General features: G+C 43.6%; 1 protein-coding gene across 2 annotated transcripts in view; it reads left to right on the top strand.

Annotated features, from left to right (window-relative positions):
- The first annotated feature begins 353 nt into the window (after window positions 1-353).
- Window positions 354-10,636, top strand: part of Pank2 (pantothenate kinase 2) — a 35,612-nt gene continuing 25,329 nt past the window's right edge. The window contains exon 1 of one of the 2 annotated variants that reach the window (XM_057780335.1): window positions 354-674. In XM_057780335.1, the coding sequence (XP_057636318.1) occupies window positions 422-674 (253 nt within the window). In that variant the 5' untranslated portion in view covers window positions 354-421. The remainder of the gene's footprint in view (window positions 675-10,636) is intronic. The other variant, XM_057780336.1, reaches the window with a different exon arrangement.

Here is a 10,636-nt window from a genome sequence, read left to right as displayed (position 1 = left end):
CGGGCCGAAAGAGGGCTCGATCCACGAGCGCCGGCTCCCGGCAGCGAGGAGAGACTAGGCGACGTCCGGGGAGAGTTCTACGGAGAAGGGGAGCCGACCGGCCCACCCCTCCCGTGTTTGCGCAAAAGGGGGCGCCCCTCGCTCGAGTCCTTCGTGGGCCGCCGCCATCGCTCCCCGCCTGCTCCGCTCAGTTGCCCTGAACGCCTGTCATTGGGTGGCAGCGCGGTACTCCGCGGCTCGAGTCGGGGAGCCGATTGGACGACAGCCTTGCCACTCGCCCTAAGTCAGCTCGGATTGGCTCGCTCCACATTGGCGCAACGGAAGCGGCGGCAGCCCGCGTGCGCCTGCGCTCAGCGGGCTGCGCGAAGACGGCGAGGCGGCGCTGGGGGGCTGGCTCGGGCGGCAGCGTCGGCAGCTGCGGATGGGAGCGGGCCGGCTTGGCGCGCCTATGGAGCGCCAGGGCAGGGCTGCCGCCACCTCAGCCGCGGCCGGCGAGTCGGCGTCCGCTGATGCCGAAGCGCGGAGGCGGGAGCCGCTCAGGCGCCGGGCGAGTAGCGCGGCGCCGCCGGGGTTCGGGGCGGCGGAGGGCGTGAGACGGGAACGGCCTGGCTCCCTCAGCGGCACCGCCTCGGTCGTCCCCCCGCGCGGCGAGGGCCTCCGGAAGAGGCGGCCGCGTAAGTGCCCCGGTCGTTGTTGCGCGCGAGCAGTGCCCGCGCTTCGGGTCCCCGCCACTTCCCCCCTTCCCGCCTCCTGGACCGTTCTTCTCCGGAGAATGCCTCGGCTTTCGTCTTGAGAAGGCGCCTCCTCTCCCAGATCCTTTGAATCCCCGATCGCGTTCACAAATCGAGCCTTTTATTTGGCGATTTCCAGCCCACTAGAAAATGGTTAACTGTTTCCGCCCCTCCCTGAAGCGCCACGGGCCTAAAATTCGACTCTGGGTCCGTACGCCTCTAGCTTGCTTTTCTTCCCGAGAGAATTTAGATCATCTCGCACCCGGAGGTTTCCCCCATTTTCCTTCCTCCAGTTCGCGGGAATTCCGGTTTCAGCCGTAGCGTTCTGTGCATTAAGGCCTTTTCTTTGGATGGGTGTCGACTTGCTCCTCAGTTTTGCCTAGAGAGTTAACACTTTCCAGAGAATCAATTTGTGCGTGTGTGTTGCCTTGTGTATTTACTATTGTTGAAAGTGTCAGTTGCCCTGATACTGTAATAGGAACTGTACAGCATAGCTGTGTTTTACATGTGGTGAAGACTTGGTTGTCAGATTACCACGAGGAAGGTAAATGATTAATGCAGGTTGTGAGAGTTATGGAAAGTGGCCTGATGTTCAGGTCTGTGTTGGATAGTTTGTGCCCAGCCCAGTTGCCCAGCTTCTTTTAATCGATGAGTTGAGTGATTGGATGTAGCTGTTTTGTCGTGGAAAGTTTGGAGAGTTGATATATATGTAAATATAGTCATTTTCATTTTGCAAGAGATTTGAAAATACCAGCCGCTTGGGAGGTGAAGGCAGAATGATCTGAAGTTTTAAGACCCTGCCCTAAAAAAATAAAAATAAAAAAAGAAGACGTTTACTTGATTTAAATTTTTTAAATTACATTTATTGTGTGAATGTGTGTGGGTGAGCGCATGGGTGAGCGTGTGTGTGTCTGTGTGTGTGTGTGTATCAGAGGACAACTTCCCCTAGTTCTGGGGTTGGCAGGGGGAGTCACTCAATGAACCATCTCACTGACCCTGACGTACCTTTTTTTTTTTTTTAATTTTATTTATTTTTCTTTTATGTGCATTGGTGTTTTGTTTGCATGTCTGTGTGAGGGTCTCAGATCACTTGGAGCTGGGTTGCAGACAGTTGTGAGCTGCCATATGGGTGCTGGAAATTGAACTCCGGTCCTCTGGAAGAGCAGCCATTCCTCTTATCTGCTGAGCCATTTCTGCAGCCCCTGTTTGTTTTTAATTTAAGATGGGGAATTGCTGTATAGCCAGGATGGACCCAGGACAGTCCTCCTGCTGCAGCCACCTTACTGCTGGGATTACAGATGTGCCACTACCATGCTCCTCTTAGGCCTTCATCTTCTTCCAGTAGTGGGTTTGAGCACAGGACTTTGTACATGCTGGTACGTGTTATGTCACTGGGTATATTATAATATTCCTAGTCCAAGCACCCAAGTTTTGTTGTTTTGAGACAGTCTCACGTAGTCTAGGATTGCCTTGAACTCCTGATCCTCTTGTCCACCTCCCAGGTACTGAGATTACAGCCTATGCACCAAGCTCCTGATTTTTAAGCAACACAAAAACAATTTCTTTGTGGTCTTGTATTGCGGGATTTGACATGAGTGTCAATTCTAGAGGTTTAATGTGACGATTAGCCATTTGTGGGGTATTACTTAGGATCAGTTCAGCCTTCAGAGCACCCGTGAGGTGTGTATGTGGTGGTAGTCTGTTTCACAGGAATGTGCCCAGTGACGTGGCTACTCTGGTGGAATAGAAATGGAATTTGGGAATTTTAGCCTTTGTGCTTCTGCTCTTATCTTCTCTTTTACTGAATTGTTTGTCTTACTAGTTTGTTGTTGTTTTTCATTGCTTTAGGCCAAATGCAAACATGATCTTTTGTGTTCAAGGTTGTCTTGAGGGGAAAAATTGTGACTGCCAAGTACTGAACATAAAAAATGACATGACCTACAGTAAATTGCTTGCTTCAGTAGTATGAGGACCCAAGTTCAAATCACCATAACTCAGGTAAAAAGCTGGGTGCACTGGCATGTGCCTGTAATACAGTGATGGCCATCCATGTAGGCAGATTCCTAGAAGTTCACTGGCTAGTTAAGCCTAATTTATTTGGCAGAGTTTCAGGCCAATGAGAGTCACTGTCTCAAAAAGTAGAAGGCACCTGAGGAGCTACACACATGAACTTTAGTTTGTATTTGTGCTTTCTCATATATGAATGATGTAGAGTTAGAACAGATTTCAGAGCCCAGGTTAGTGGTTGGAATAAGAAGTGGAGAGGTGGTGGTTCACACCTTTAATCCTAGCCCTTGGGAGGCAGAGACAGGCGGATCTTTGACTTTAAGGCTAGTCTGGTCTGCAAATCAGTTCCAGGACAGCTACATACAGAAACGCTGTCTCAAAACAAAGCAGATAATGAAGAGGTGCTGAAGAAGCTGCCTTCGCCAGGTGTAGGTAGCCCATGCTTTTCATCTGTTTGAGTAGTTTGGAGGTAGAGGCAGGTGGATCCCTGTGTTGGAGGCTGGGATCACAGTTTTTTTCTGTCTCCAGGTCTACTTTTATCTGGTGCTGGGGTTTGAACCCAGAGCTTTCTACATGGTAGGCAAGAACTTTGCACACTGAGCTACATCCCTTATTTTTTTTCAAGTTTAAACAAACCACAGGCATTTATTTACTTATTTTTATATTTATTATTTATTTTGGTGTGTATGTATTTGTGTGCGAGTGAAGGGCATATATGGGGAGTTCACAGGACAAGCTGTGGAAAATGGTTTTCTCCCACTTGGTGAATCCTGGGGATTGAACTCAGGTGGTCAGGTTTGGAAGCAGGTGTCTGTACCCACTGGGATATCCTGCAGCCTCTGATTGATTGATTGATCGATTTTTTTGATTTTCAAACAGGGTTTCTCTGTAGCTTTTTGGTTCCTGTCCTGGAACTAGCTCTTCTAGACCAGGCTTGCCTCAAACTCACAAAGATCCGCCTGCCTCTGCCTCCCGAGTGCTGGGATTAAAGGCATGCGCCACCACCGCCCGTCTGATTTATTTTTTTAATATGGTGTCTGATATTGGCCATATTCCTTTTCTTTGCTTTATCTGATTGATAAATCATGAAAAACTGTATTTCAGATAATGAACCTGCTGAAGAAACATTTTTTTTTAATTGTTGGAGATATGGTCTAAGGTAGCTCAGGCTGGCCTTGAACTCATGATTTATCCACCTCAGCTTCCTCAATGCTAAGATTACAAGCAAGACCACCACTCCAGGATTCAAACAAGGTATCGACTGTTCTTATATCCATTTGGTCTTCTGTACTACCCAGGAATAGCCTGCTGCATGGAGAGCATAGCCTATTGGCTGCTGAACCCTTCCAAGAGTGTACTTTAGCCGTAGCTCTGAGAGAGCCCTCTGACAACTAAGTAATTCTTTATTGAGAGAAGCCATCTGAGGTTAGAAACCCTTACTTTGTCTCTAATACTTTTCTTTCTTTCTTCCTTCCTCTCCTTCCCTCCCTCTCTCCTTTCCTGTCTTTTTTCTTTTCTCTTTAAAGACAGCTTCTTATAGCACAATTAATAAAAACCCAGAGACAGATATTAGGGTTCAACCTGAAGGTCAGAAAATCAAAACAGCCAGCCACTGGCTTTTAACTCTACCTCAGTACAAAATGGTGATTGATTCTGCTTCCAGAAATCTTCAGAATGAAACTATGTCTGAGAGCTGTCTCCTCCCACCTTATGGTCTTTAGGGCTAGGATTAAAGGTTTACACCACTACTGCCCAGTTTCTATGGCAACTAGTGTTTCTACTGGGATTAAAGGTGTGTGTCACCACTGCCTGATTTGTAAGACTGACTAGGGTGGCTGTATTACTCTCTGATCTTCAGGCAAACTTCATTAAAATACAAATGAAGTTATTACTGCAGGTTCTCTCTACACAGCCCTGGCTGTCCTGGATCTCGCTATGTAGATCAGGCTCTGAAGTCAACAGATACCTGCCTACCTCTGCCTCCTGAGTTCTGGGACCAAAGGCGTGAACCACTGTGCTGAGCTTATACTACTTCTCTAAGGCAGCTGGAATTAGTAGGGGCTAATTGTTTTGTAATCTGTGGTCATGGTTATAATACTGTTCTATTTCACATGTTTCTTGAACAGTGTGGTTTCCAGACTGGTTTCATCCTAGGCTTATGAATGAGAAAGGAGATGAGGGGCATGTGTGAGAAATATAAAGTATTATTACATAAATTTGGGCCAGAACGTTGACTCAGCAGTCAAGAGCATTTGTTTCTTTTGCAGAGGATCTGGTTTGTGGCTCACAATTGTCTGTAAGTCCAGTCCCAGAGGATTTGCCTTCTTTGGACCTCTCAGGGCACCAGACACACATGAAGTGCACATACATATAGTCAATCAAAGCACTCATAAACATGAAATAAATAAATCTGGAAAAATAGTATTAATGTTGTAAGTGTATGGGCACATGTGCTGTGGTGCATGTGTGGAAGTCAGAGGAAAAGTTACAGGAGTTGGTTCTCTCCCTCCACTTTGTGGGTTCCAGGGATTGAACTCAGGCTTAGTGGTAAGTGCCACTAATTACTGCCATCTTACTGACCAAGAAGTTCTTTTAAGATTTTAGATATGGCCGGGCGGTGGTGGTGCACGCCTTTAATCCCAGCACTCGGGAGGCAGAGGCAGGTGGATCTCTGTGAGTTCGAGGCCAGCCTGGTCTACAAGAGCTAGTGCCAGGACAGGCTTCAAAGCTACAGAGAAACCCTGTCTCGAAAAAAACCAAAAAAAAAAAAAAAAAAAAAAAAAAAGATTTTAGATTAGGTGGGTGTTCTCTCACAGGATGAGAACATACTCAATAAAGATATTTTAAAATTTCAGGAATTGGGCTGGAGAGATGACTCAGCCGTTAAAGGCTAGGCTCACAACCAAAAATATAAAATTTCAGGAATTGCCAGGGAGATGGTTTAGTGGTAAAAACACTTGTCATGTGTTGTGAGAAATTTTGCCCTGGATGGAGAAGGCAGCCTCTCCCCATCTTGTCCTAAGGTTCTAATGATAAACCAAAGTTCACACTAAGGAATCAGTGAGCTAACTAGGGTTATCTACAGCCTAAAAGCCACATTGCAAGGTATGGACTTAGCATGGATGATGGCTTCCTTAAGACTAGCCCTTCCCCAAGGAGCCATGTGTAGTTAGCACAGCATTGCATACAGATGACTGGGATTAGTGGTTGGATACTCAGGTGAGGATCCAGTGACCCTTCCTTCTGTGAAAGAACATTAGCTTAGCAGTCAGCAAACCTAGTTTTGATACTCTTTGGAAGTGGTATAGTTGAATTTATGAACCCAGAACCCTCTGTAATCCCAGCCTTTCTACAGCGAGATGGGAGGCAGAGACAGTAGAATTGGCTAGAAGCAAAAACAGAGTCCCTGTCTCAGTAAAGTGGAAGAAGAGAACTGACTCCTGAAAAGTTGTCCTATAACCTCACACACATGCTATTGGCACAAGAGAATAAAGAAAATAAATTATGAAGGCTGGGACCATAGCTATTTGGTTCAGTACTTGCCTAGCATGCAGAAATCCCTGATTGATCTCCAGGATTGTATAAACCAGGTGTGGTAGCACCTGTATATAATCCCAACACTAAGGAGGACAACACAGGAGGATAAGAAGTAAGAAGTTGAAGTCATTTTTGGCTATAAAGTGAATCCAAGACTTGTCTGGGTGGTGGCACATGCCTTGAATCTCAGCACTCAGGAGGCAGATGCAGGCAGATTTCTGTGAGTTTGAGGCCAGCCTGGTCTAGAGAGTGAGTTCCAGAACAGGCCCCAAAGCTACACTGAGAAACCCTGTCTTGAAAAACAAAACAAACAAACAAACAAACAAAAACTAAAAAAAATGTGTGGTAAAGATGTAACTCAGAATTCTTGCCTGGCAAATATTTGGCAATTTTAGCATTACTTTATTTAAATAGGTAAAAATGATGGCAGCAAGACACTAATAATAGCTACTGCTACCAATTTTTAGGTGTTTGTTAGACACTGTGTCCCAGGTATTTTATTTAGGCCTCATTATCCATTGAGGTAGCAGTTTTTGTGTGAGAGAGAATGTGTATGTGGTGTGTGCAAGTGAGATTTCAAATGTACACATGGTCTTGAGCAGAACTTAAGGTGTTTTCTATTGCTGTGTGATTGTTTGAGTCAGGGTCTCTTACTAACAGGATGCTGACCCTATCAGTAAGGATGGCTAGCCAGTGAATTCTTGGGACCCGCTGGTCTCTATCCCCTCATGTTGAAGCTACATGCATGCATGGCTATGCTGAGGTCTCTTTATGTGCAATCTAGGGATTTGTGCTTGCAGAACATAAGTCTTTATTCACTGAGCCACCTTCCCCTTCTTTCAGTTTCCAAGTGGAAAAGTAGGCTTAGTGAAACTTTAAAAATTTGAGATATAATGACATACAGTAAAACATTTTGGTAATATATATATGTATATATATACACACACATATATATACACACACACATATATATACACACACACACAGTAAAGTGTACAGGTGTTTAGGAAGTATGGGTCAGAGTCCTCCTTGGTGTTGTGGATGTTCAAAGCTCTTTGAAGATGACTCCTTATGTGATATAAGCTCACGAGGGAGCTCTTTGGAACTTGGTGAGTTTTGGACTCATTGCCAATCATGAAATATCCTTAAATTTTATTAGTCTAGAAAACAAAGCTTTTTGTAGCTTGTCAATACTAATTTAGAAAAGAGGTTCTTTGACTTTTGGGGAATATTGGTGTTGGTTGAGTGGAGCTGGTTGTGTTTTAAGTGTTCCTAGGTTTGTTTGGAAACCAAAAGGTCTACTCTGCCCACCCCCCCCATTCATGTGATAAAGATTTTTTAGTGCTTTTGATTTTCATGTTTTTTTCCTTCTTCATTGTGAAGTACTTAAAACCTTTTGTTGTGGGTATATGATTTGTGTGTATGCATGTGCACGTGTGCAGGCATGTGTGGGCCATGACATGGGGTGGAGGTCAAAGGACAATCTTGATTTTGGGTCCTTGTCTTCCATTTTGCTTGAGACAGGTTCCCTTTGTTTGCTAGCTGGCCCATGAATTTTTGGGGGTTCTCCTGTCTCCACCTCCCACCTACCTTTAGGAATGCTGGGACTGCAGATGGGAGCTGAGGTGCTCAACTCCTTTCATATGTGCTAGGACTAAGGCCTATAGCTTCCAGATTTTACAGTAAGCACTTTACCCGTGGAGTTAGCTTCTGTCCCTTGAGCTTTTTATGAGTTGCCTCCCCCCCCCAACTAATCTTAGGGTCCCTTTTAAACTTTGGTTACAAAGATACTTAATTTTAAAGTCTCTCCATATGAACTTTTTCATCTTTGACTTTGTAAATTAATTAATTTGTAGAGAAAAGTTAGGGACTGGGAATAGCTCAGTTGTAAGGTGCTTGTGCAGAAATGAAGACCTGATTTGTATCCTAGCACCCACTTTTAAAAGCGTGTTGCAGGTCTAAGATTGGGGCTTGCAAGTATACACAAAAGTTTAAGTTCTGGGTTTAGTGAGAGACTCATACAATAAGGTGGACAAATGACTGAGGAAGATACTCAGTGTTGACTCCTGGCCCCCATGTGCACACCCAGTCATACACATGAAGCTACTAGTTACTAGAATATCTCACCCCCACCTGACCTCATGCATTCTAGGCAAGCACTCTATCACTGAACTTTTATGTTCCTAGCCCTGTCACTGTTTGCTTATCTATGTATGTATGTATGTATGTATGCATCCATCTATTTATTTCATTTTTACAACAGGGTTTCTATGTATAGCTCAGCACTCTGGTTGTCTTGGAACTTGCTCTGTAGACCAGACTGGCCTTGAACTCAGAGATCTACTTTCCTCTGACTCTTGAATATTATTATTGTTATTATTATTACTACTATTATTACTATTAGTATAAATTTTAATAGAGACAGTTTAAGAAAAAGAAAACAGTTTCAAGAATGGGAGTGCACTAGTAGGCTTGCAAAATGTATGTACTCAAAAGCTACTTTTTTTCTGTTTTAATTACTTTTCTAAGACTTCATTTTATTTATTGATCACTAGTACTGTAGCTTTATGCACAATATTTTTCCTGTTTTTATTTATATCTTCCTTTTGGTGTGTGTACATGTACACACGAATGTGTAGGTATGCATGCCCCTACAGGTGTGGAGGTCAGAAAAAGATATTGGGTGTCTTGTTCTGTACCACCTGCCTTTTTTTTTTTTTTCTTCTTTTTTTTTGAAACAGGGTCTCTCACTGAACTTGGACCTAGGCTGGTGACCAGCAAGCTTCAACATCCTCCTGTTTCTACCCTCCACAGTGATGGGGGAATAGACATCTGTGCAGCAACAACCACCTTTTTACCTGAGTGCTGGGCTACTAACTTAGATTCTACTCCTGTACAGCAGGTGCTCCAACCACTGAATCAGCTTTCCAGCTCTTGTTTTTCCCCCTGACTGTTGTGCTTTATAGCCCTCGCTACCCTGGATATTCTGGTAATGCTCCTCCTGTTCAGCTTCCAGAGTGCTAAGACTACAGACATGCATTTCCATATCTGGGTTGCTTCCGCTTACTCTAGGTCTAGTCCGCTTTATTTTTCTAGCACTTGAAGTTGTATATGTCATTATATACGTATTTTTCTTTGATGACATAGGCTTACACTGTGTAGCCCAGACTGTCCTTGAACTTGTAGTCTGTAGATGGAGGTTTCTGTCCTGCCCATCAGTTCCCAGATAACCAACACAGAGGCTCAATATTTAATTACAAATGCTTGGCTGGTAACTCAGGCTTATTACTAACTAGCTCTTATAACTTAACCCATTTCTAGTAATCTATGTATTGCCATGTGACTTGTGGCTTTACCTGTCTTGCTTTACCAGAATGTCTTGCCCCCTCTTTGTCTCCTCATGACTCTACTGACTCCACCCTTCTTCCCAGCATTCTCAGTTTGACTTCCTATACTTCCTGCCTGGCTACTGGCCAGTAGGTGCTTTATTAACCAATGATGTTATTCCACAGCAATTCTCCTTTTATCTAATTAAAAAGGAAGGTTTTAACTTAACATAGTAAAATTATATATAACAAAACAGTTATTAAGTAAGAATTACAGTTATAATATGTAGCCCATTTGTATTTGGCAAATTTAGAGAAAATACTGTTATTTTTATTACTCTAAAGTTTTATACCTAATTAACCTTTTATCATAACTAAGGTCTTCAAATTCATTAAAGACCCCAGAAGGTAATAACTACAAGGACATCTTGCTTGCTATCAGGACAGTCAGTCACCCTAGGTTCTTCTGTAACGTTGGGGTATCTATCTTTGGCTAAAGGTCTTATATATCTGACACATTTCTGAGAAGCAGGGAATTTTGAAGGACTCTCCTACCTTGCCTTGGCAAAGTTTGACAGTTGCCTTTTCTGTGTCCTTCTGGTTCAGTTAGGACAGTATACTGTCAGCAGTTGAGACAAGGACATGTTTGTTTGTCGTCCCCCCCCCCCGAAATGGCTAGCTTTTGCTATAAAGAAAGTAAACTCTATACAGAGTTTCTTAAATGCCTGTCATCCTCTCTGAAGTAGATGGGTGCTTTCAGGAGCAGACATGTCTCACTGCAAAGAAAAGCCTTAGGTTATTAAACATATTAAATGCCATATTCTGTAGGTCTTTGAAGTGTTTGTTAATCGTCTATCTAAATATTCTCTTTATGACCTTGAAAATATACCTAACCTAACTATAAGTTTGACAATAATACATGACTATTAATCTGTATTTCTTAATTATACTTTACTTTTTAATTGAGTTGCATAAGCACAATACCCCAGACAAGAGTAGAAACATACATATAGCATAGTAAAAATAACTTTAAAT

The sequence above is a fragment of the Chionomys nivalis genome, chromosome 9 (genome assembly GCF_950005125.1).
Source record: "Chionomys nivalis chromosome 9, mChiNiv1.1, whole genome shotgun sequence".
Lineage (NCBI taxonomy): Eukaryota > Metazoa > Chordata > Mammalia > Rodentia > Cricetidae > Chionomys > Chionomys nivalis.
Note: the sequence above shows the minus strand (reverse complement) of the source record. Positions and strands in the feature narration are given on the sequence as shown.